Source organism: Pezoporus flaviventris, unplaced genomic scaffold (genome assembly GCF_033815535.1).
Source record: "Pezoporus flaviventris isolate CSIRO_AGI_PZ_B2104156 unplaced genomic scaffold, CSIRO_AGI_Pfla_v1 ptg000001l, whole genome shotgun sequence".
NCBI classification, from domain to species: Eukaryota; Metazoa; Chordata; class Aves; order Psittaciformes; family Psittacidae; genus Pezoporus; species Pezoporus flaviventris.
The window spans coordinates 21,992,745-22,019,056 of record NW_026892549.1 but is presented as its reverse complement, the minus strand read 5'-3'; the positions used below and the strand labels follow the sequence as shown (position 1 = coordinate 22,019,056).

Below are 26,312 nucleotides of genomic sequence, written 5' to 3'. Positions count from 1 at the left end.
GCCGGGCGGAGGCCGGTGCGGCGGACGAGCATGCGCCGTGGCGCCCGGCGCAGCCTTTATCTCGGGCGGAGGTAGCGCTGTCGGCTCCGCATTGCAGACGGGAGCTGGCGTGATGGCGCGGCGGCTCGTCTGCCTCCTCGGGCTCCTGGCGGCCGGTAAGCGGTACCGCCAGACCGGCCTCACGCCTCCTACTCGCGTTTCCCCTCACGCTTAGCCCCGCGGTTCGGGGGCTGTGCTGCCTCGTCAGCAGGGTCTGAGCGGGAAGGAGCGGGCTGAGGGTGGTCGGCGCTGTGAGGGCGCGGGGCTGGGGTGGCCTGTCCTTAAAGCTGTTTGTCTTCTCTCAGCAGGACTTGCCGGGTCTGGCTGCCCATAGGCGGGCAGGGAGGCGAGGAAGGCATAGGGAGGGAGAGGAGGCAGCAATAAGGGAGGGTTGGGGTCAAAGGGAGCTTTCTGCCGGGCGCGGTGTCGCAGGCCGGTGTGGGGCCTAACGGTACCGCCCGTAGCGCCGGGGGAGCAGGGCCGGCGGCGATGGGGGGGGGAAGCGAGGGTTTTAAGGGCACCTTCAGGGTGGCTACTGTGATGGGAAAGCCGTACGGGGGTGGGGAGAAGTCGCCCAGAAACAGCGATCAGGTAAACGCAGGGAGAAGAGGGAAGTCCCTGTGAGAAACCAGCCTTTCCCACTGCTGGTAGGAAAATGATTTTCTCCTGGCGCTCTGGTAGCCATGATCAGTTTGTATCCCTATCTGACACTCGTACAATCATGTAACCTCATAGAGCCAAGTAAAAGCAATTGGTAGAAGTTGTTTTTCTGCCAGCAGCTCTGTTTATCCTTGGCACTTCAGGCGTAGATGGGTATTAATCCTCTTTAAGATGGCAGGAGGTAGCTTTTTCAGTTTCGTGCTTTTAGCAGCCTCATTTCATTAAGGTCTCTTGCTCCACGTGGAAAATTCCACTAATTTTGCTGCTTGCTGCCTTTTTACATGTTGTTGCTGCGGTGAAAATGGTGGTGGGAAGAATAACTGATATTTGTCTTGAACGTTAGGGCTGGAGCTTAAAAAAAGCAATGCTTATCTTTTGTACTTTGAAGAAGCTAGACAGAGTTGCAGAAATGATTCACAGACTGACTGGGGAGGGTAATATGCTTTCAGGTTATGGCATGGAATGGCTAGCAACCCCCAAATTGGAAGGTCTAATACAGTGAGGCACAATATTTTTTGGTGAATTTTTCTTTAAAAGATTTTTAACCCTAGAGCTTATTTGCTTACAAGTTTAACCTGCAGTATTTCACAAGTGAATTAAAAAAAAACAACACAACTAAACACCAAACTAAAACCTGACTAGCCTTTTTAAAAGCCGTAGGAATAATCAGTTGGCAGACTACAGTACATTATGTCATTGCGATCTTGTATGACTGTACACTAGTCATGTACTTAAGTGAAGTTTTAATATACTGATATGTACATGATTTAATGGAGAATCTCAGATTTTTGGAGCTGGAAACAAGAAAGCAAATGTGAGCTTTCCCTCTCTGTATTTGTCTGCCCTCTACTGAATTGACTGCCACTATTTATAGTTTTTACTGGGGTTGTTTCCAAATCACTAAAGTCATTGTCATTTCTTATGCATTAAAAGTGAAAAGGATTTGCCTTGAAGTATTCGCCAGGTTTCCTATTAGTGTATTTAAGGAGATAGAAAAACCAGTTCAGCAATGAGAGTTAGCTTGGTCTGCCTGTTAAAGGCATGTGTATGCAACTGAGCTGAGCAGAAGACTTGTTAGGCCTGTTTTTCTTTAGAAAGTCACTGTTTTAACACAAACACCTGTGTTTTTCACCAAGGTTCAGTTATGAATGCTATTTGGCTCACCTGTGATAGTATTGTGCAGTTTTTTCTGAAGATTTTGCTGTAACAACTTGAAACAATGCCTTTGTCTGCTAAGCTAACTCATTAGCTGTATCAAACTCCAGCCACACTTGGCGTATTCTAATAGAGTTACTTGGCTGGCTTACAGCATGGCTGGTAGGCCACAAGGGTTTTTAGTTGACCTACTTACAGCCTTCTCTGCATCTTCCCTTTAAGGGAGACACGAAGGAATTAAAGCAGGGTATACAGGTCTCAGGATCTCTCCAGACTACTGGTGTGCTCTTTGATGAGTGCTTGTCTTTGAGACCAGGAAAGAAAGAAGGCTGGGTGCACAGTTAAAGTAGAACTCCATTTCTCTTGAGTGAACTTTTTTTGTGGGCGTTTTTGTTTTTTGGTGGATTTTTGCTTGTTTGGTTGGTTGTTTTTTGTTTTTTGTTTGTTTGTTTTTGGTGATTTTTTTTTTCCCCTCCTGGTAAAATAAAAGTTTAGAAAGTAAAAAGTTTGTGATTATTTCACACCCTTCCACTGCTAAAATAGTAGACTTAATGTTCCGTCCTTACAAGATTTCAAACTAATTTGTAATTCATCAAGCAAAACACCTGTCAGAACATCTAAGGTTAAGAAGACTGAAGGCTGTGTTAGTCTGACTTGAATTTTGGGAAGGATGTGGAGAAAGCAGATAGTTAGAGTATGTTCTGTAGTTTGCAAGCTTGTTCTGGTTGAGGATGTGGTTTCTAGCAAAAACGTTAGGCTGATGCAGCCCACTAGTGTAGCTTAAATTTGGCAAATGGTGGAAGATACCTGTATCTCAAAATGATGTCCCAGTTTTCTGAGAGGAATAACAGGGGATACTGTGGGTGTGTGTCGCCTTACAACTGTAGCATAATGAAGTGGTGCTTCACTAGTGCACCAGTCACGTGGCTTGTGTAAACCTGCCCTTGCACAATCTCCTTCTTGTTTGCAGAAGTATAAATAGAAAGAGTTGTTCTTGGTTGTGTCTGGAGGAGCTGTGCAAGCTGTTCTGCCTAGTCATGGTCACGCCCCGCAAAACAGATTGCATCTGCAGAGATTCCAGAGTCTGATGTGGTCTTTTTACAATCTCAGTTTGTGCTGTTCAGCATACCACAAAGAAGCAGTTCTGGGAATCTGAAAACTGCAATGATGTAGAGGGTGAGATGAGAGCAGGAGCTTGTCAGCAGAGCCGAATGTGTCTCCATCAGGTGATGGTAATGTCAGTTGTGATTCTCTGGGAGGTTGGACTGTGCTGTTTCAGGGAGGATGTAGTAACATGTAGGAAGCTTTTTACTTTTCTGGAGAAGCAGGACCAGTTAACTGCTGGCTGCCAGTGGGTTTTTGTTTCAATATCCCATGTGGAACTGATTCTACAAAGCAAGTTTGGGGCAATGCCTTAGACCTGCATGACAAAAGAGGGTTGTTTTTTTCTTTTCAGATTTACTTGGAGTTTATTTTCTGTTTTCTTTCACTTTAAGCTTTTTTTTGTCATTCACTTCATGTGGCAGCTTTTGTATACAATTTGCTGCTATTAAGATCTCAGAGTTCCTATTACAAGTTAAAAGGTGTACTTCTGTGGACTTTGAAGTGTGTGCATTTATTTCAAGGCAATGCTTGTTTTTGTGTTTGGTCAGGGAGCAATGTTTAATTTCAGATACCAGTATTTTTCTTCCTCTTGGAGTGAGGAGGCTCATGTTTACACTGTTTACCCTGACTAGTTTTAAACTCCGTTCTGGTCTTCTGTAGAAGACTGGATATATTTCTTGAAGATGCCGAGTAAATAAATCTTGCAGTGATATTTTAAAGCTTGTTTTTTTTTTTCCAAATGTAACAGTTTAAAATCCTTTGGCTGTTCACATTGGGATGCAAGTCATTAGTATGAAGAGATCAGGCCGTAATACTTCTTTCCTGCTGTCAGCTGCTTCCATCACTGTACTCCTGGGAACATTATTCTTTCACCTTGTGCAGTACATTTTTGCCTTTTCCAGGCTTTCCCATCTCTAACTGCTGTCATCCCTGAAGCTGCTGTTTAACATGTCTCTTTTCATTCCTCTGGCATACTTTATGTGCTCAGCTGTGGGGGTCTGATGTCTTCCCTTCTCCTAAGGGAGCTTCCTGTTGGGTTGTCTTCCATGTCTGGCATTCATTCTGCAGTAAAGCAGTTCTCTGGCAGCAGTGTGGGGAAAAAAAAAAAAAATATTACTCCCAAGATGACTATTCTATTTGTTACTGGTGGTGTCCTGAATCTGCCATTCTGTTTTCTGAAGTTTCTAGATGCTTCTAGACTTCACCTGTGCTTTGCTGGGACTGCATTGTAACCTGTGGCCAGGAACTTTGTCTTCTCTTACAGAAGTGGCTCTCTGCATAACTAGTAAACTTTGCCATTCTTCGTGGTATAAATACATTTGTCTCGAGGAAGGAGGATGTTAATACAGAATTTCCAAAGACTCGCATGAAATCTGCCCCCTCCCCCCCCCTTATCCAACCAACCAACTAATCAAACAAAACCCAGAAGGCATGGATATGGACAAGTTTGTCCAAAACGTTTGTACAGGGATCTGCTGCAGGGAGAAATGTGTCTCATAACTTCTTGGGAAATACCTTAGTCTGTGGGACTGCCAGATGTCCTTGAGCATCCAAATATCTCTTCAAGATTCTGTTATAGAAAAATCTCAGGCAGAAGCTGGGGCTTGCTTGTTAACCTGGTAGCAGCCTCTAGTCAATGTGGAAATTACTCTTTTGCAGCCTTTACAGTAACTGCGACAATTTACTGGGATAGTAGAGCTGTTTTTACTGTCTCTGCGCATCCTGTTCTCTGCTGTCTTTAACTTTGTGATTATTTGTACATACACAAACTGCTGCTTTTACCATGAGGGAAGCGAAGGAGCATCTGAGGTAAGAGCAATGTTTTATAGCAAAAGTAGCATACCAAAATGAGAATGTGTTTCCCGCTTTGAGGAAGACTCCAGTCATGGTGTTAACTCAAAACTTGCGAATTGTGCTAGTTACAGATGTTTAGAACTTGATACTTCATCAGCAGATACTGGACAGGAAGATTGATTTTTAACTAACATCTGAAATCATGATGACAGCTAGCCAGATTTCATTCATTTCTTCTGCAAATTGCCTGTAATCTCTCAAATACCTTGGTCATTTTACTGCCTCATTAATTTACTATGCTAAGAGGCACAGTAGACCTTTGGCATGAATTACTAGCGTGTGATGTGGTTACAACTTCTGAAATTCTACTGAAACTCCTGAACTGACCAGAGAAGCTGTGAGTATTTAGCCCTTCAGATAACTTCAGGTTGAGGTCAGTCCTTGACTTGTTGACACTTCGTAACATTTGATGAAGAGAAGTTGATCCCTCTTGACTTCTTTTAAGTTAAACACACTTACGGTTTTGCAGTTCTCAAAATATTTTTTTTTTTTCTCCTAACATTGGCAAGTGGAAGAACTTAGGAAAGCGCATCCCTCCTAATGAATAAATTAATATACTTGGAACAAATTAGACTGTCATAAAAAGGCATAAGGGCTGACAGCTGCTCAAGTTGTCTTCCACATTTGAGTTCAACCTGTTAAAGTTAAGAGCAAGTCATTGCTTTCCTTTCGCCAACTGCAGATTTTGTTTGTAAAAATGCTGTTTACACCAGATTTTTCCTAGCAATTTGGTTTGCAGGATGCTTGTGTCTTCCATCTGCATTTGTTTTGGACAGTAATTTTCTGGTTTATTCTCTGGCTCTTTAGGGAATATGATCTGGCGCATATAGAATCCCTGTTTGTAGGGCTATAACTGCTTATATAAGGTGTTAAATTTTAGTGTGATCACGAGAGTCTCATTGGTAGATACAGCAAAGCTTTGGAGGAGATTGCCTAGGATGCTTTTTCTGAGAATCTCAGGAAGAAATGCAGTCTGGCTTTCTCTGGAAGAAGAGTAACACAAATGCTTCAGGGAAGGGAAATGTTTTCCGGAAAGGTAATTATCTAGCAATTTTCCAGTTGCTGTCCTTGAATAATGGTAATCCAGCCATTATAAGCTTTCTTTTAGGTTCCTGTTTCCTGAAGAGGAGTGGAGAACTGAACTGTGCTTTCACATGCAAGGCTCTAAGCTTTCCACATAGAAAAGGTGGTATGGTCTGAGGGGGCTATGACCTCTACTTCCCTAACTTCTGACCATATGTTAGCATTTCCATTCCAGATGCCTAGTGTCCAGGAAGGAGGTGGTAGTTAGCATTTGAAGAAGTTTCTGGGATACACAGACAGTTGCTGAAGTATATAGGATAATACCACTGTGGAAGCAAGGTGCAGGCTTCTCCTTATCTTCACAGCCTTTAAACTGTATTTTGTGTGAATTCCTGGCAGAGTCCCATGTGATGTTCAGTAGCTGTCACTTGTCAGTACTATGTTACTAGTGTTCTGGCAGTGTTAGGTTGCTGGCCTGGGCCTCAAAGAAGAGGTTTCTCCTTCCTTTTCTGCTGTTACCCTTCAGCTTTTGGAGTATTTTGATTATGTTGATGGGCTTCAGGCGGTGTTTCTGTAGCAACACTTGCTCTGGGAGATCACTTCTTCTGTCAGACTCGAGTGTCAGGGTGGGTATGAATTGCTCTTATTTTTGTTTTGTTTTGACAAGCTGCAAATATGCACAAGGACTCAGGGGTGCCTGTGGGCTGTCAGCTTGGTTAGAAGCCCAAAAAGCTGAAATCTTATGCATCTGAAAGATGTACCCTTTATACATGGATTGTGTTTCTATGCCCTCTTCTCCTTCCTCCTCCACTTTCTCTGCTTAATTTAGGAAAAACTTGGTGGAGCAAAAGACCTTTTCTTATGAAACTGAAGAAACCACATCTCTGAAGTGGTTCAAAAAGGGACAACCAATGAAGAGGACAAGTAAAGAAGCACCCTGGTCTTTACAGATAAACTTATTTGGTGCTCTAAAAATAGTGGCTTGCAAGAACATCAGGGAAGGGGGGCAAGTTTGGGTGGGCATGACATGTGACTGTTGAGAGCTAATCTACAGAGAAAGGAGAAATCTATTTAAAAATGGATGACCTTAAAATAAAGAACAATATATAAAACAAAGGGATGCCAGAGATAACTAAGAAGGTAATCCCATTTGGTTTATCCAGCAAGCATTAAGAGTTGTGTGAGATTAACTGTCAGTGCTTTGTTTTCTCTTGGGTTGCTGCTGTGGTGGGGATGTGAAATACCACATTAAGGTGTCACTCTTCTTGCAGCAGGATAGAACAGGCAGGATAGCTGTAAAGACTCAAAACTTCATTCTGTTATGGAACAGCACATGGTCTTAATGCAGTTCACTGGCGTGTTTGCTTTTGTTGAAACACAAGTATAATATATGAGGAAAAATGCTGTTTCATAATTAAATAGGAAAATAAGCTGAAGACAGAAAGTTTTGGGAACAGTAAAAGATTTCAGGTTATTATTTACTGAATCTGAAAGATCTGAATTAATGCAGAGTTTTTTAGTTTTGTTTTTTCTTTCCTGGGACATTCAGAAAGGGAGGGCGGGTACTGTTCAATGAAGGTGCATCCTTTCATGTTAGACAGTGAGTTATGTAATACAAATATTTCAACATAATATAGAATAAGTTAATACAAGCTCAACTATATTTAAGGTCACTGTAGAAGATAAAAAGAAGCCATGCTTAGTGTGTGTTGTCTTTGTTCAGTAGCTGCTTTCTAAAATGTGTGGCTCTAATAAATTTGCCTAGTCATCATTTGATCAGAAGGATCTGTATGGATGACATCTAATGTAGAGTTGCCTTTCAAAAGGGAAAAACTTCCTCAGTGTTGTTTGTGACTGAAAGGACACTGCTGTTCCTCCATTTTCTGTAGATGAGTGTTCATCCTTGTGGCATAGGTAATACAGGTTTCCTAAATTTGTTGGCTTTTTTAAATGGAACAGTTACGTAGGCATATTGGCATTTCATCTTGCTCTGATGTGTAGGAGTGAGAATTTCAAGTAATACCAGCAGGAAGGTGTTTGCGGTGCTTACCTGCATCCTAAAACTAGTTTTCTGTGTTCACTGACTTAAGTTTGACTTCTCATTCTTTGCTGTCCCTGCTGGTCTCAAGCTCTTCTGAGATTTTTGTCTTTCGTCCCCCTGTAGAGGTTTGCAGATAACATCAGTGTCCTTACTCTCAAATATAAGTGACTGTGTGCTCAGTGGTAGTGCTTTGAGCAGAATCTGAATGAAATGTGACCATGTATGCTGCTTCTCAGAAGCTACTTCTTCCAGACTGGCATGACACGATGCAGCAAAGCAGTGCAATCACATGTGTCAAGTAGTTAACATACTGCCAAAAATCAATTAATTTTAACCCTCCCCCCTTCTCCCCCCAACAGAATTATCTGCACTTTGCTCACCTCAAAGATTTCAAGAGTACTGCCTTGCTCTTTGGTTTTCTTTTGCCTCAGTCTTGTAACCTGACAAAACCCTGCTGCTCTACTGATACCGCTTGCTGTGTCCTGGCAGGTCAGCCTTAGTGACCGACTATGTAAGCATCGATTTGATACAGAAGCCATGCAGCAGGGAATTTGTTAAAGGCATAAAGCCAGAAAAGCTGATAAGTAAGCATAGTTCAGAAGTGTAGTGTTTCTTTTGTCCTGCACTTAAAATGACCAGGTCAGATGCTACAAGAAAAAAGAAAAAAGGAACTGTTAGATGTTCTGCTGAAGCTGGTATGGATCTGAAAACTCACACAGTGACAGGATCTTAAAAGTAAAAAGCCAAACAAAACCTAAAAGTTTATTAAGAGCTAGGTCAAACCAGTACAAGTTGTGGTGTGAATTCCTCAGTTTGTTTTTTAAATGGCCTGCCAGATTGAGTTTGAGAAACTGCTTAGAGTAACTATTGTAGTTTTATAGTTTAGTTTTATGGTGTGTTTCAAACAGGGGAGGGGCAGTAATTTTTGCTCTGATTTATACAACTAAAGGCATAGGTTAAAAGCTAGACTTGCAAATACTTGAAAGCCCTTAATTCCACTGTTTAAAGTCAAGGTCTTGCTTGACTGTAGCCAGAGCTTGACTCTGCTTGCAGAGCCTTTCTGCCACAGTTCAGTAGTAGTATCTGAAAGAGAAGAATAACTTTCCCTCAACTAAGTATATATTTGGTTATTGTCATCCTGCCAGAGCTGACAGCTATTTGGCTGACCAGTCTGACTTGAAACTGAGCTATTCTTAGTGCTTCCAGATCAATAATCCTGTTGTTTAGAATAGGCTGTCTGTAAATATTTTGCTAACCGTACATTATTAGGAGTTTTGAAGTCTTACTGCTAGTCTTATAAGCAGCCCTAGTGTGCTATCTTGCTGAAGAATAATACTCAGCCTAGGCTTTTTGCTGGGAGAGTGGCAACCTTCTTGTGTAGGAAATTTAACATGCAAAGCACATTTTTCTTAAATGGGTCATTCCTCTGAAATCCAGTGTAAACACGCTTTATAAATTGACAGCTGAGAGAGCTGCAGAATGCCACCTATAAGGCAGTGTTTATCTTCTCTGTTTGGTGTGCTGTGGCTGTGTACTTAGTAGATGCACTGGTAATTCGGCCATTAAGTTGATCCTCTAATAACTACAAACCAAGAAATAGAATCATAGAATAGTTAGGGTTGGAAAGGACCTTAAGATCATCTAGTTCCAACCCCCCTGCCATGGGCAGGGACACCTCCCACTAAACCATCTCACCCAAGGCTCTGTCCAGCCTGGCCTTGAACACCACCAGGGATGGAGCATTCACAACTTCCCTGAGCAACTCATTCCAGTGATTCACCACCCTTACAGTAAAGAATTTCTTCCTTATATCCGATCTAAACTTCACCTGCTTAAGTTTTAACCTGTTACCCCTTGTCCTGTCACTACAGTCCCTAATGAAGAGTCCCTCCCCAGCATCCCTGTAGGCCCCCTTCAGATACTGCAAGGCTGCTCTGGGGTCTCCACACAGCCTTCTCTTCTCCAGGCTGAGCAGCCCCAACTTTCTCAGCCTGTCTTCATACAGGAGGTGCTCCAGTCCCCTGATCATCCTCGTGGTCCTCCTCTGGACTTGTTCCAACAGTTCCATGTCCTTTTTATGTTGAGGACACCAGAACTGCACACAATACTCCAAGTGAGGTCTCACAAGAGCAGAGTAGAGGGGCAGGATCACCTCATTTGACCTGCTGGTCACGTTCCTTTTTATGCAGCCCAGGATATGGTTGGCTTTCTGGGCTGTGAACACACACTAAAAGGAAATGGGAAAGGGATTGTTCTTCCGTCATAACCTTCCTAGAAACTTTATAGGAATGAAATGGCCTTATTCCTGCTACTTGCTTGATAGTGTAATTTTACAGCATTTTGTGATGTGTAAAAACAGCGCTGATGCGAGGATAATGGCTCCTGAACAGCACCTATACAGCTAATAGGTTTAAATGTTTTGGTTCTGTTGTTTGGGGTGTTTTTATAAACTTTGACAGCAGTGCCTTGTAGGCAGAGACTATGACAGATTTCCTTGGAGCCTGTCTGCTGTAAGATTGTTAGGAGTCATATCTTTATTCATAGGTTAGTGCAACACAGGAGACTGGCTGATGAAAAATTTGAGCCTATGGACAAATGGGATGGTTTATAAACCTAGGGGAAGTTCAGTGTCTTGCTGTCCAGGCAGCGCAATAATGAAAGCTTGAAAAGCCAGTTAAAATGTGCAGTTGTGTTGTGTTTTAAGCCCAGCCGGTAACTCTGAGCCATGCAGCTGCTCATTCACTCCCCTTTTCTTTTCCCCCTCCACTCAAGGGAGGGATGGGAAGGAGAATCGAAAGAATGCAACTCCCACAGGCTGAGATAAGAACAGTCCAGTAACTTAGGTATCATACAAACCACTACTTCTACCAACAATAATAATAATAAAGGAAGTAACAAGGGGAGAGATTATAAAACTAAAAGTGGAAAGGGAAAAAAAAATAAATACAAGTGATGCACAATACAGCTGCTTACCACCTGCCAACCAGTACCCAGCCTGACCTGAGCAGCGATCTGGGCCTTCTGGGTAGCTCCCCCCAGTTTCTATACTGGACATGATGTGCTGTGGTATGGAATATCGCTTGTTTGGATCAGGTGTCCTGTCTCTGCTTCCTCCTGACTTCTTGTGCCCCTCCTCACTATCAGAGCATGAGACTGAAAAGTCCTTGATTGGCGTAAGCATTACTTAGCAACAGCTAAAAACATCGGTGTTGTCAGCCTTGTTCTCAGACTAAAGTCAAAAACACAGCACCACACCAGCTTCTAAGAAGCAGTATTGTTAAGTTTTACAAATCGCTTTTTACAAGAATTGCTACAGCTTAATCCAGGGCAAGTTGGTTAACTTGCCCTGTGACTTACTAATAGTCCATATCTTTACATGTCTTTAGGAAGACTGTCCAGAAATGGTATTCTGTGTTTTACCTCAAAACTTTGTAGTTTGCAAGCCAATTTCACATTTGCACTGTGAGGTAATGTCCAGACAAGGACATGATGCACTTCTTTTTTCCTCTCCTTTTTCACCCCACAGATTTTTCTGTACATAGTTTTGGAACTGACCAAAAGGAAATAAAGTCCTAATAGATTTAATGGGTTTCAAAACTGTATCATAGAACATGTCTCACATTGTTTTCTGTCCCTCTTTTGCCTGTCTTGAAACTTTATGGTAACTGTTTTGGTCTGCACCTGGCTCTTAAGTCCTCCATGTAATGTGTGTTGTGGCTTCTGATCCAGTTAGTTTCCTAGAGCTCACTTGTATGAGAAAAGGGTGGTTTACCTGGGAAAAGGAATGCGGGCAGCAATTACAGCTAGACTGCTGTTTCAGAGTGGAAGTGATGCAAGGGCAGTAGGACAGGAGAGCAGAGAACTTGTAGCTTTGGGAGCCAGCTGTCTGAAAGTGTAGGTCTTTGCAATGAGCATTTTCTCTGTTTCATGTGGGAGTTGTGTGCTAAGCAAAATTCTTTGGGTTTTCTTGTGGGGTTTTCTTTTTTTTCTTTGGGGGGTGTGTGTGGCTTTTTCAAAAGGTAGATAATGGGGGAATGGACTGCTGAGGTGCAGAGACTCAAGCACTTCAATAGAGAAGTTCAACTGTTAAGGTTTTTCTGAGTTCTTTGGCTGCAAAGTCTATTTTGGACTCATTCTTACATTTCAGGACAGAAACTACTGGGTTGAAATGTGCTTAAAAATGTTAGTAAAGCTAAGTGGTGTACTGGAGAGGTGGTAGATACAGCATTAACCTGCTTGTTTTGCATGGAAATCATTCAAATATGCAACTGTGAAAGAACAGTTCTTTTTTTGACAGCTGTGGCAAGCCCTGTTTTGTGGCAGAAGGACTGTGTGAAGGGTCCAGAGGTATGGTGTCAGAGTGTTCGGACAGCATCACAGTGTGGAGCGGTGAAACACTGCCAGCAGAATGTCTGGAACAAGCCTACTGTAGTAAGTGTTGACTACTGAGACTTCTTCTCACCTGTAGTTGAGTTTCCATATGCTGATAAAGATTTTTTTAAAGTCTCTGATCAGAGTTAAGTGCTACATCTGTCTGTGCCTTGGATACTATGCCTTAATTTGGGTCCTAGATAAAGGTTGCTTTCCACTTCTCTGACTTGCACAACTTGTCTGCTGACTTTTCTTGTGACCTGTTGCACAATCACCAAGTGATGTGTGGAAAGGAGCTAGTGTAATTGAGACTTGTTCCTCTAGCAAACTTACTCCTAATTCATAGAGCCTTTTCTTATTCTTTATTTGGACAATGCCAAACTGATAGGCCTATTACAAAAAAATATTTGCTTCTTTAGGTCTTATAAGTTGATGTTCCACAAAAGATGCAGCATATACTAAGTTATGAAAGCAATAACAGTAAATAATAGTACATTTAGTGTGGCTTTTCAAGTTGCATTTGTATTAAATATGAGTGCTGCTTTACTAGATGCAGCTGTAGTTTGTGGTATTGGTTCACAATTTTCTAGGGGGAAAAGGCATTGTAGTTAAAGATGCATTCAGTCTACCTTGGCTATATCTGTCAAGATACGTTTCAGTTTGTGGAAAAGTAGGGAAAGGGAGGTACGTCAATGGCAGAGCACAGCTAAAATGTGTGAAGTGTCCTGAAAAGTTCTTAGATTTCTAGTAAGTGTGAACTCTGAGGAGTAAGGTAAAAGAGGTTCAGGAGAATGATTCTCAAGGCAATATACATTATACTTCAAGGAAGGTGAAACTAGATGAAATGAGTAAGTGGTAGCATGCCTGATTCTTCATACCATGTTTATGTACTGAAGAAACTGGAGCTGAACATGCTTGGAATAGCCTCGCTATTTAAAAACATCTTTCCACCCCAGTTGCATTTCTTCCTTAACTTCCATTCCAAACGTGATACTCGTTCTTTACATTGTTATTTGCACACTGCATTTACAGGTACTTAAGTCTGTCTTAAACTCTGCTTCCTTCTCCAGAACAGTATCCCCTGTGACTTATGTAAGGAACTTGTGACAGTAGCTGGCAAGGTTTTGAAGGATAATGGCACTGAGGTAAGTACAGCTCCACTTCTCCTTGCCCATAGGCATTATTTAATTTCATTGTCTTAAGATCACAATGTGAGGGGTGAGGTGGTAGAAGGGGGGTAGTCTGTGTGATTTTTTTTTTTTTTTTTTTTTTTCCCTCCAACCTAAGCAGCAGATGTTGAAAATGGCCAGAGTACATGGGGTAAAAGGCTTTTAAACAGCCTTTTCTGGCTTAGAAATTAGCAAATCCTCTCATGCTCTAACATCCCTGGTTGACTGTAGAAGCTTAATAATTTTTTTCCTTGTGCCAGTGGGCCATCAGTCTTCAAAGGTGGGATACTGCAGTCCCTAGACTACACCAAGTAGGCTTTATTCTGGTTGTGGGTGCTTCTTCCCCTTTTCTCTTGTGAACCTGAGAGTTATATAAACAACTCGCTGTCCCATTGGTCTGTAATTTCACTTCCTCTTCTTAAATGTAAGTGATCTATGCTGGCAAGACTGTGTTGTGCAGGCTATGCAAGCAGTATTTCATTTTCACTTTGTCAGGGTCTCATCGATCCAGGCTCCAAGCCTAGGGAAAATAGAGCTACGGTGTAAAACTGCATTGTAGTTTTGCTTCCCAGCTGCTTGGACCTTGTATGAGTTCAAGGGGGTTTTCTTGGGGGAGCTTGTTACGTGTTTTGGGAATGAAAGAGCGTTTGATACAGACATACTTATATATTTTGATAGTCTGTAGCCCACCTCATCTTTTATAGGATGAGATCCGCTCTTACTTGGAAAAGACATGCGAGTTTCTTCCTGACCAAGGCCTGGTCTCTGAGTGCAAAGAAATTGTGGATTCATACCTACCCGTTATCATGGATATGATTAAAGAAGAGCTAGTAAGTAGATAAGTTTGCAACTGTTGGAATTAAAAGTTTTGTTCCTGTCTATGCCTGAACTTCTCTTTCATAGAATTTCTCTTTCAAGATTGTGCATATGACTTTTCAGTCTTGTGTGGATCACTGGTGTTGCAATTAATGGTGTAAGTTTGAAAACTGCTTCCTTGCTGTGAAACACTTCCATGTTTCAGCTGAATGACTTTATACTCTGAACTTCATGTAAAAGTGCCATCAGTCTAAGGCTTTATGTATGTATTGTATCTCCCCTAGGATAAACCTGAAGTTGTATGTAGTGCCCTTGCGCTGTGTCAATCCCTTCAGAAGCACCTTGCAGCAGTGAAACTTCAGAAACAACTCCAGTCAAATAAGATACCAGAGCTGGATTTCTCTGAACTGGCATCCCCATTCATGGCTAATGTGCCTCTTCTCCTTTACCCTCAGGACAAGCCCAAGCAGAAGTCAAAGGTAAGGGTGCAGTGCTATTCCAGTGTGCAATTGAAACTCTGAAGCAAAACATTTGCTCTTCAGTGCTCCTTTGCATAACAACTTCTTGATGATTCTCAGTAAGGGATTGCTGTACTGGGTACTTAATAAGCTGATATTTCTCACCTGGATGACTGCCTTCTGTTGAATTTTGTGCTGCTGCATAAAGGCAACTACCTTTTGCCTTTACCTGTGGGTTTAAAGCTAAGTAAGATGATAGTTGTAGCCCCTGGGGACCATGGGTATAATCCTGGATTAACAAACACAGTTTATAAAGACAGGTCTTGTGCTAGGCTGTTCCCATCCAGGACTGTATAAGTCGAGCAGGCCTTACTGGGAAAAAATTTCTTCTGTGAGCAAGTCTGACACCAGTGTTTAAAGGAGGAAGAATTCTCTGGCATTCTGAGTAATCTCCTATATGTGCCCTTCGGGGGAAGCATAGTCTCTCAATCCAGAGGTGACAGACTGAATCAGAAAAGAACAAATAGTTGATAAAGGGGAGTAGATGAGACAATGAACTGGTGAGTAGAGGCTGCATCTTGATAGGAAGTATAGATACAGGAGTTACACAGTCGTGGGTGGAAAACAAGCTGCAGTGTATGGAGCATGTAACATATATGCCAGACTTGGTCTGTAACAAAGCAAAGAGATTTTGAAGGTTGGATATCTTAACGGGTATCTTGGGTTTCAGAGCTAAGTAGGTACCTGATCTCCATCTAGTGGCTGGTGCAAATACCAGCAGTAGCTTGTCTATTTATATTAGCTTAGGCTTTTAAGTATTCTATGGAGTATTAGTTAAGGTTTGTATACAGTTTAAAATAGCTTTTAAAACTTGGTAGTAGCAGAAGCTTCTAAAATGTGTTATGTGAAGGTATGTCAACTTTTTTCCTTTCACTCTTTGTCTAGGGAAGTGGGGATGTATGCCAAGATTGCATTAAGCTGGTTACTGATGTTCAGGAAGCTGTGAGGACAAACTCATCTTTTGTAAAGTCTTTGGTTGCTCATGCTAAGGAGGAGTGTGACCGTTTGGGACCTGAAATGTCTGATATGGTAGGCGCTTTTTTTGTTGTTGTTTAAAAATGTGTTCCTGTGTGCACACATAAAACAGTTTGTTCAGTGCTTTCATCCTCTCAGCATAATCTCTATTTAGTGTAACTAAAGAGAGTGTGTCACATGTAGGATATGTTACATGGTATAACAGTAAAATAATAAACATAAAAGTTATAAACAATATAACAGTGAAATAATAAACTTTCCGGTCAAGAAAGCTAGGTGGGGTGGTGTGTATGGGACTGGGGAGGAGGAAAAAGACAAGAGAGTCCTGCTAGCCTTTCAGGGCCTTTTTCATAAAAATGATCTGGCAGGGTAATGTGGTTGTATCAGTGAGGGAGAGTGCTTTTGCCCTAAGAGGAAGAGAGAAGGACTTACCAAATAAGCAGCCATGTGTGCAATGATTGTATACCTTGAAATGCCATCTTATATTTTGGGACAAGGTCTGAAAGACAACAGAATAGTCAACTAATATCTTGAAGTATTAGAAAATTCTAATTTAACTTTACAGCTTAAATGGTTTGATATTTACAAGACTTTCTTTTCTCACTTCCTGCAGTGCAAGAACTATATCTCTGAATATTCTGACTTGGCTATCCAAATGATGATGCACTTGGTAAGATCAATAGAACGTAATATTTGCTCTTAGTTCATTTTTCTAGTAAGTTCAATCTTAGAATGCTTTCTTTAGTGCTTTCCTCTTCTTTCACAACCACTTTAGTGGTGCAAAAGCAATTTTATCTGTTGAAACGCAGGAGATGCATTACCTATGTGCCTTGATACTCTTATCTCAGTCCTGTGCTTACACTACTGCCCTCCCCACCAAATACTGTTAAGCGTATTAGTTGGTCCTTGTCATATTACAGCAAAATTGATTCTTGTATTAAAGATAATGTGTCTATTTAGAGCAAGACTAAATGTCCTTCTTCTGGAATTGCTGTCTCTAGACTCCTTATAGGATTCGTGGAAAGGGTAGGAGCCATGGAGAGTGCGCCAGCTCTTGTCTTCTGTAGCAACGTATAAAATATCTTATCTCTGACCACCTTCATGGCACCTCTTTATCCAGTGATCTCAAAGCCTTTAAGAAAAAAGGCTAAGTCTTTCCTTAGAGAGTGCAGTGCCTGGATGCCTCAAGTAACATAACAAATTAGAGGTGAATTTATGAATAGAGTATGCAACAGACTTGAACCTGAATTTGGCAACATAGTGACTGTTGTTGCTTTTTTTGTGGTGTTTTCTTTTCTTTTGGTTTGTTTAAGTTTCTAAAGGCTACTTAGAATTTTACACTGCTTCTTAAGCATTTGGAGGAGAAGCAGATCTTCCAAATACAGTTAGTTTCTCATTTTAAGCATTGCATTGCAGTGTGGTGTTAATACCTGAAACTGGAATGTGACCACACCTTGCGTCTGGCTGAGTGTTCATACTCTTTGGGACTTGTCTTGCCCAGGGTGCCTTAATAACTTTGAATGGATAATGCTGGTTAGCATTGTGCAACTAAATGAATTGCTGTAGCAATGCTAAGGATCTTTTGGATGGGGGACCATGTCATATTCCATCATTTTCATGGACGGTATATGCAGTTCCAAGTGCCTGACATTTTTTTCTCTTAACTGTTATCTTTAATTTCTCCTTTCTTCCTCTATCTCCAATCTTCCCTGTCAACAGAAGGATCAGGTAGGTGAGCAACTTGCCTGTGGTGATAGCCTGCTTGTAGTTCATTTCTTGCTCTCAAAGGGCTTGTAGTTCACTTCTTGCTTGAATAGCTGTTTACGTGGTGTGATTGTACTCAGTGTTGACAGATACAAGGGATATTTATGTAATTAAAATAGGAAAGACTATAGATTTCTCCTCCAGTGGTCATTCCTACTTCCAGCTCCAGATACCAGTTTGTGCTACTAAGATTTCAGCTTGATTAGGCTTTGGGCACTAGAGCAGAAAATATGCTCACTCTTGTACAAGAAGGATAGATGTAGAAGAAGCATGCCAGTGGCTGTCAGCTTCTGGTTTGAAGTCTGGGCTCAAAAGGCCTAAAGTGAAGCTGTCCCCAGGGCTTTTCTTTCTTAACCCTTAAATCTTGGAGAATGGTATAGATGTTTGGAGTACATGAATTGAAAAGAAGATGTGGGAGGCCTTTAGGGTCCTGCTTTCTAGAGCTGTTTGGGCTTTTAATTTAACCAGCCCTGGGAGACCTTGTGTCTGTCATCTCTCTGTGAGAGAGCATGCTGTGTGTATGTGCGTGTTGCTGTAACATTAATATCTGTAAATGCTTCTTACAATGCATGAACCAAAGGGCTTGACTTAAAGATATTGCCTGGAGTAGTCTGAAGCAGCACTATATCTTTGAGATACTGCTTTTGCCTGTGCATGAGGTTGTGGCATGATGTATTAACTGTTGCATAAGCTTCTGCTGTAAGAAGCTTGATGCCTGGGTGACAGGGTACGATCTTCTAATTATTTGTAGGACCAAAGGTAACTTTTTTAGCTAAGTATTCAGGTGTGAAAATTCAAGTTTTGCATATTACTTTGGACAGCCTTTCTCACTTTGTGTAGATGTAATGTGGCCGCCTTAGAGCAGTTTACCTCATATCCGGCATTTACATTTTGCATTTAGTAATTGTCTAATTAGCTGCAGACTGAACTTCCACTTGTGGGGAAGAAGAGGGGGCAGCGAGTGAGCAGCTGCATGGTTCTGAGTTACTGCCTGGGCTTAAACCACAACAGTAGTATGTTTTTTAAAACCTTTGAGAGAGGGTTTGTTTCTGTTTGGTGTTTACCCTCTTACTGTGATAAGAACACTTGAAATAGTTACCTCTAATGCTTGTAAAAAGCTTAGGTTTTAACATGGTTAATCTTTGTTTCTTATAGGCTGTTTTCAGTTATGCGGAAATGTGTTTCTTTTTGCAAAATGTGATGTTACTGGATGCTTTAAAGAAGGTAGTTTGTGGATGAGAAAAGGAGTCCTTTCTGCTAGCATTTCTTTCAGCTTTTGGGTGAACTCTGGAGTCAGGATGATTAGTCTCTTCTGTGATTACTTTAAAGCTTTCAGGGGAGCAGCTTTGTGGATGCAGATCTAATGTGATGCTGGTGGCCTGTTTTGGTGTTGGTAGCTCTTAAGTCAACTCCTTTGAAGGGCTTGCATAGCTCGTGATAAATGGGGTTTTCAGATGGATGTGGCCTGACCTTTTCCTTGTCAAAGGAAAGATGCTAAACTTCATCTGATAGTTGTCCTGCCTATAACCATATCAAATGCTTTGGCGATACTCGAAGTAGAAGTAGTCATTAAACTTCTAGTTACGTTGGAGCCTTTTAAAACTTTGTGCCTACTCACAGGCGCCATAGAAAGGGCAGAGTCTTCTAGGCTTTTAAAAATTGCTTATACATCTCTTTCCAGCAACCAAAGGACATTTGTGCCATGGTTGGGTTCTGTTCTTCTGTGAAATCTGTTCCCCTTCGGACTCTGGTACCAGCTCAAGTGGTTCATGAAGTAAAAATGGAAACAGTGGAGGTAAGGTAGACTTTCTGTGCTCAACATCTTTACCTTCCTTTTTGCTTTATTTTAATGAAATAGTTGAAATAGAAAAATACTGGCTTTTATGTGTAGAATAATCTAAGTCTCCCTGCATATAAATTCCTGGCCACCTCTTGTTTCTGATGCTGATCTGTGAAGTAGGAGAGCCGATTAATTTGTTAGAATAGCAAAGCCTGCGTTAAATTGAAGCTGTATGGTAATGGTTAGGATTAAAATGGGAACTCCTTCTCCAGTAGTAGTGTATAGTAGGCATTCTAAATGACACCTCAAATGTTACAGGGAAAACTGCTGAATTTTAATTTTTCTCTACGTTTGGAGTTATGCTTTGATAACATTTAAAAATGGGTTAGCACTTTGCATGTGCAGATGAGTGATCACAGAATGCTGAAGCTCTTGAGCTTGGAGAAGCACCTTAGCTTCTCATGGCCTTTGAACAAGACTTGGGCTCAGGGTTTTTAGGAAAGAGGAGTCTCTTGAGGTCAATTAACTTATGATTAACAGGCTCCAAACAATTTCCCTCAAGTCCCTCAATTTCTGTGTTTTTTCTAGAAGCAAGAGTTGTGTTATCAATGTATTGTAATAAACACTTCAGACTTTCCTTGACTCCAGTCACTGTGGGGATGTTTGTTTCTCCATGTCTACTAAATTCAGCTCCCCTCCTTATACAGCCTGTGGATTGCAGTCTTAATTGTCATGACTGCTCATTCAGAAAGGGTTTTTACCGAGACTTTTAAGGTTGGTTTTGTGTTCTGTCTGACCTTCTGAATCCAGCTCAAACTGGCCAGCTTGGTAAATGAATAAGTGTGCTGCACCTGAATGTGAATGCTGTTAAACCGATCTTTTACAAATTGTTCCTGTCAAATGGTCAAGTGCCAATTTATTGTTTTGTGTTTCTTCTGTGTGTGCTCAGAAAGCCTCAGTTCAAGAGAAAGCTCTTTCCTTGTGTGAGATATGTGAGACCATGGTGAAAGAAGTGACTGGCCTTTTGGAGAGCAACAAGACAGAGGTGTGTAAGTGGTGGAAATGGTACTTCTTCCTAGGCTTTGGCTAAAGTGGGGCCATAGGGTGAAGGAAAGTTATTTTCGTCTGTTTTCATGAGAGCAAGTTTTCCATCTTGGGTGGGACAGAGGAAGAAAACATGCACTAATGAATAGAGATTTTTGTTCCTCATTTGCCATATATGCTTCATTATGCTTCAGGAGGAGATTGTACATGAAATGGAAGTGGTCTGCTACCTATTCCCAGCAAGTGTCAAGGACCAGTGTAAGGACTTCATTGATGTCTATGGCCAGGCTTTGGTCGACATGCTCTTGGAGGCAACAAATCCTGAAGCTGTGTGTGTTATGCTGAAATGCTGTGCTGCCAACAAGCCTCCTCCACCACCACCAGGTTGGTAATGAGGAGTCAGTGGTGTTGCAAAATGAGCTGATTCACCTATGATTATTATATCTCATTTGAGAACATGTGCTTTAGTACTTTGCTGCCTCCTTTCTTCTATCTGAGGGAACTACCTAACCACTTGATTTTTGATGTGGGTTTTTTTTTCTCAGTTGTAGTGAGACCTGCAGGTGGCTTCTGTGACATCTGCAAGATGGTGGTAGCTTATGCAGACAAAGAGCTAGAGAAGAATGCCACAACAGCTGAAATTGAAGCTTTACTGGAAAAAGTCTGTCACTTCCTGCCAGAGTCTGTCAGTGATCAGGTAAAACACACAGGAGGCAGGCTAAAAATACAGTGGTCTGGTTGATGGTTGGGAATTGTCCTGGTTGATTTTGTTTGGTTTACATAGGCACTACAGTGACGATTATGTTTACATCAGTTTTTGAGTGTTTCACCTGATGGTCTGTTGCATTTACCTATGTGCTACAGTGATAATCATGCTTATTTTGTTTTCTGAGTCTTTCACCTGATACTTTGTCTACATGCTAATTTTAGGTGCATCTCTCAAGTGCGTCTACTTCTGCTATAAATGTCCAGGTACTCATAATAGAGGTATCTGTGTTTGACCAACTGCCTTGGTCTGTAGCTGGAGACAAACTGTCCACAGGTGCAGCTGGGACTGACTTATGTTCAGCAACTTGATCCTTCCTAGGTTTCTCTCTTTACTAGTTAACACCAAAGCACAGCAGCTTCTCATGGGCAGCAGAGCAAAAAAGAGGGAGCAGGCTTCATCTGGGGCGGTCAGGTGACCACACAGGCCTTGCTGTGTGGCAGCCTGCCTTCCAGTCAGAGCAGGGCAGATGGAGATGAACAGAAGGACAAAGCATCTTGCGGAGTATTTGGAAAAAGCATCTGCTAGTGTATTTTATGAGAGTAATCAGCCTTCCTCTGCTAGAGGTTGAAAAATGTTTGGGGTGCGGGATGTTTAGGTTTTCACACTTCCCATCTGTGGCTGTTGGCAGACCTTTGAATAGATGGAGACTTTTAAGGGACTGAATTGGCTGGGTGGATTGTTGTACTAATTTGCAGTCGGTAAAGGTTTGCTGAGAACAGCGGGTGGGAACAGCTGAAAGGGTTTTTTTTTGGTCTTTTTTTTTTTTAAATCAATACTGATCCTGTTCAGGGGATTAACAAAGTAGTTGGAAGTAGGCTGGCATAATTTAATTCCAGTGAGACAGCAAAAAGCAGCGCCTGTTAGGCCACCACTATCGAGATTTACCTGGAAATCTTTTTAGGTGGTTGCTGAGTGTCAGCAAGTGGCAACTGCTTATATGCATAGCTTAAAGCAGCTATGAAACAGCTATTCCTGCTAACTGCTGTGAGGCTGTTTAATAGCTGTGGTTCATTTATTAATTGGTGCCGTTAGCCTGTGCTGAGAATGCCAGTATCTGCTGTGCTGTGGAGATGGCCTCTCCACTAGAGGGCTGACTGTTACTCATGGGAAGCATTCCTCCTCCTGCCGGGTCTGAAGTGAATAGTGACTACTTGGGCTAAAAGTGCTTAAGAGTCATTACTGCATTGCTGCCGTCCTGTCCAGGATGTTTGTCTCCAGCTTGTTCAGTGTGCTTTCCTCAGTACATTTACAGCAGTAATGCTCGCAATTAGAGACTAAGCTTTGCAAATCAAAGCCTGTCCTGCCTGGTTCTTTTCCAGAAGTCTGTTCTGCTTGGTTCTTTTCCTTTTGACCCCTTTCTCATCATAATGCATACAGTTGCAGGCAGGTATCAGGTAGCAACAAATGATGTAGTTGTGTGATTAGTGTAGTGCTGAGTCCTTTTCAGTCTGCAGAGCTCCAGCCTCTGCTTCATCAGTTTGTTACTGGAATGTTTAGAGTAGTGTACAAGACTGCGTGCTGAAGTCCATATCTTCCTCTTCTAAGGCTTTAACAGAATTTCTCAACCTGTGTTTTGTTACAGTGCGTTCAGTTTGTGGATCAGTATGAACCCATGGTTGTGCAACTCTTGGCGGAAATGATGGATCCCACTTTCGTTTGCACTGTGAGTATTGCATATAGTTCTATTGAGTGTAGGCTCCAATAGTGTTGCTTGCTCTTCTGTATGCCTTTCAGTGTCTAGCATGCACTAACTGCTGGAATAAAAATCGTCATGCTGAATGCTTGGAGCAAATGTGTTTGTGCAAAGCCTCAGGCTTACTGAATGGACAGCTGTCTGACTGCCAGCCTTGTGCAAGGAAGGATAGAGAAAAAGCGATGCCAGTGGTTATCTGCTGTTGAGGTTCAGTAGTAGTGTGCTTTCAGTGTGATGAGAAGCTAAATGACATTTATTGAAAAAGCTTCCTTTCTAGAAGCTGTTTCTCAGAACTTTATACAAAGAAGCCCTTGTGGTAATTTAATTCTTCCTTGTGTCAGATTACTGCTTCGTGTTCAGCTGCAAACATGACTGCAGTTGTCAGTGGAGCGTAGTGCTGTGGGAGCTCCTGAAGCTCAGTCAGGTAGAATCTCAGATGTAAGGCTGGAGTTGAGATCTCTTGGTGCAAATAGACGATGCTGACAACTGCTGTTGTTTTTTTCAGAAACTTGGAGTCTGCGGATCAGCTAAGCAGCCTCTCCTGGGGGATGATGCTTGTGTTTGGGGTCCAGGTTACTGGTGTAAGAACATGGAGACTGCTGCTCAGTGCAATGTATGTAAAGCAGGATTCTGCCTCAAGTTTTCTATTGGTCCTTGATAGCTACTTAAAAGTGACTTTTCCAGCTTCTACACTATGCTTTCAAGTGGATGAGCTCCAGCTTCAGGAATCAAAAGGGTACTAGCTAGAGATGGTTGAGTTTGATTAGAGGGTCTTGCATAGCCCTTAACTTTATTAAAGATGGCTTCCCCTCACTTTTGTTCTGATCTGCCACCTGTCTGCTAGCATTTCAGAATCTATAGTAACATACAGTGTGAGCTTTATATTTAGTCTGTTCTTGTGTCCAACAGATCATGTCACGACCTCTCATCAGGCTCTAAAATTTGGCTTCCAGTGTTGTGGGCTGATGCTTTCTTTGCCACACCTTAGTGGCTAAGGGTCATCAGCATTCTTTCCTGAAGCTTCTGGGTGGGGAGGAGGATGTTGTTTTAGTCCTCTCTGGAAACACTTATTTTCAGAGAAAGAGATTTGCCCCCAAGATCTTGGCTCAGGACAGGGTACTGGATTGTATGTGTAGATGCACGCTTGTTTGCAACAGGCTTTTTTCCACTAATGTACGCTATTTCTTTCCCTTTAGGCTGTTGATCACTGCAAACGTCATGTGTGGAACTAGAAGAAGAATTTCCAGTTCTGAAAGTTTGCCATGGCTCTTAAAAATTTGGGCCGAGGTTGGCGGAGAGCTGTATCTCAAATGTCCCTCCTCTCTGCCTCATTAATAATTTGACCTTCAAGTTCTTTTATTGTAACTCTTCTGTAGCAGTGCTGCTGTTGAAGGATCAGATCTTCATTGTCAACTTAACAAAGATATTTTTGATTGTACAGTTTAACTCATTATGCTCCTAAAAAATAGTCAGTGTGTTGTAGTTTTTTAATTGATAGGCTGAAGTGTTTTTTAGGTGCTGGAAAGAATGGCAGAGAAAGTGAAATGAGACAAGGCTATTATCTTTTAATTCAAAAAAAGAACAAGATGGTGACTAAATTTTAATATGTCTTTCTGTAGTCAGCATTGGGAAGATTACATGCTTTGCATTTTTAACATCTGGGTGGAATGGTCATTTTTGGTGTAGCCCTAAGGAGCTCTTTAAGGGATAATGCTGAACCTGGGAATCTCTTCGGCTGGAATTTTCAAAGCTCTACAGATGCAGAGAAGGGGCTTCTTGTGTCCAGCTAACTTTCAAAGTAACTCGTACCTAAAAAAGATGCATTTGCATTTGAGTGACCATGCTTATAGCTTGTTGTAGTGTTACAGTTAAGGAAACCCTCCTTCAACCTTTGATCATGTCCTTTATATTTCCTTGAACTACTTGATATAAGCATGGGTGTGCTACTGTCAAGCCCTGTGGGATTTCAGTCTTCTGAAGCATGCTGATGTACTTAAGGAATGGCTCCCTTTTTTCTTACCCTTGTTGCTCAATTCTGCTTAGTCTTGCAGCTTCCTACATGCAGCCAAATGGGTGCCAAGGAGGTGGAGTGAGCTGGGTCGGTAGAAGATGGGGCGAGGGGGGGGAAAGTCAGCAGGGGCTGTGCCTGTGACAAAAGCGAGTTCAGCATAGAGGGCAGAGTGCAGAGAAAAATGGGTTTTATTGTAAACCGCCAGTGTGTTCCTCAGTCTGTTTTTGTTCTTGTGGCATATTTTGGTTATGTAAAATTTCAGAGGCACTGTGAGGCTCACAGGCAGTTTCCATTGCTGTCACCCATTCTCACTTGACATTCACCTTTCTGAGTACCTTAAAGTATAAATTTTTTTCCAGAGCTTCCATTTCTGTTGGGAAATGTGTCTGAGTAGCAAGCAGAGATGGCAGAGTTAAGAGCACTGTAGTAGGTATTTGGCAGCTCTGCTGGCATACCTGCCAACCTGCTTTTCACGCCTCTGCAGCATCCCACTGAAATGGTCTGAACTTCTGAACAAAAGCCTTTTGAGACAGGCTGCTACCCTGGAAACAAGTCAGGCCCTTGAGGTGTGTAGGGGCCTCGAATGAGAATCATGCTTACATTGCTTGAGAATGGACCTTGTACTGCTTAGCAGCATGTAGTACATGGTTCTGGTCAAGTTAACCCCCAAAACAGAGGCACCACAAAGTAGCTCTGAGGAAGCCTTTTGGAAGGAGAAGCTTGGCAGAGGTGGAGCTTTGAAAATTCCAGTCCTGTTCAGAAAGGAGCTGGCAACTGCTGCTGTTCCCTGTGGTGTCTTGGGTGAGGCAGGAGCTCTGGTAACTGCTTTAGAAGCAAGCAAGGTAATTTTCATGCTGTTTTAATGAAAAAACACTTGACTGCAGCTTTTTTAGTTACTACATGTACATGCTAAATGTCTGGGCAGTGTTGACAGATAGCAGTACTGGTTTGTCTTTCCTGTTTGCATTTGTACAGAACACTGAAGCACTCGTGGCTCTAAAAAGGAAAATAATTTCCCCTAGAAATGTAAAATATCTGCAGCTTTCTGTCTTGGCAGGCTTGTGCAGTGGTTCCAGTGGTGTATCCCAGGTGGGGTGGATATGCCGGATAGGAGGAAATGAGCTTTCTTCAGCATTGCTGCCCTGAAGGTACAGGTTGGGTTACACTACAGCATGTAGTATGGTATTTGATCTTTTAAACTAGATGGTGTTCTCTTAACATGATGGATTGAGACTTGCTCTTCCATGTTGGCAAGGCTTTAATTTTCTTGGGTTTTTAGCAGTGGAGGATTATGCTAGCAGCCTGTTGGTAGAGCTGAAGTGGGAGAAATCCTGTGCTACTGCTGGGAGTCTTAAGTCTCCTTTCCTGTGGCCCATGGCACCTGACCTGCTTGAGTTACGCTAGGGGGACACGTGCTTTCTAAAGAACATTGTCTTGATTTTTGCACAAAAGCTTCCTTAATGAACAATAAAAACCTCTGTAAACTGATGTGTTTCATTTCTTTACTGTGTGCTAGTTGCTGAAGG

At 42.0% G+C, this 26,312-nt stretch overlaps 1 protein-coding gene across 1 annotated transcript; it reads left to right on the top strand.

The window, feature by feature from the left end:
* LOC133266611 (prosaposin) lies at positions 1 to 26,274 on the top strand. The gene is made up of 14 exons (XM_061447996.1): positions 1 to 155; positions 12,174 to 12,307; positions 13,318 to 13,392; positions 14,121 to 14,246; positions 14,517 to 14,711; positions 15,636 to 15,779; positions 16,339 to 16,395; positions 19,171 to 19,284; positions 20,219 to 20,314; positions 20,508 to 20,697; positions 20,859 to 21,010; positions 22,665 to 22,745; positions 23,281 to 23,388; positions 23,972 to 26,274. The coding sequence occupies exons 1-14, from the start codon at positions 113 to 115 to the stop codon at positions 24,005 to 24,007; spliced, it is 1,551 nt and encodes a 516-aa protein (XP_061303980.1). The 5' UTR covers positions 1 to 112; the 3' UTR covers positions 24,008 to 26,274.
* The last annotated feature ends 38 nt before the right edge of the window (positions 26,275 to 26,312 follow it).

Coding starts and splice junctions, on each gene's coding strand:
- LOC133266611 (XM_061447996.1), top strand. CDS start 113: ATGGCGCGGCGGCTCGTCTGCCTCCTCGGGCTCCTGGCGGCCG. Junction 12,308..13,317: donor TCTGGAACAAGCCTACTGTA/GTAAGTGTTGAC, acceptor TTCCTTCTCCAG/AACAGTATCCCCTGTGACTT. Junction 14,247..14,516: donor ATATGATTAAAGAAGAGCTA/GTAAGTAGATAA, acceptor TATCTCCCCTAG/GATAAACCTGAAGTTGTATG.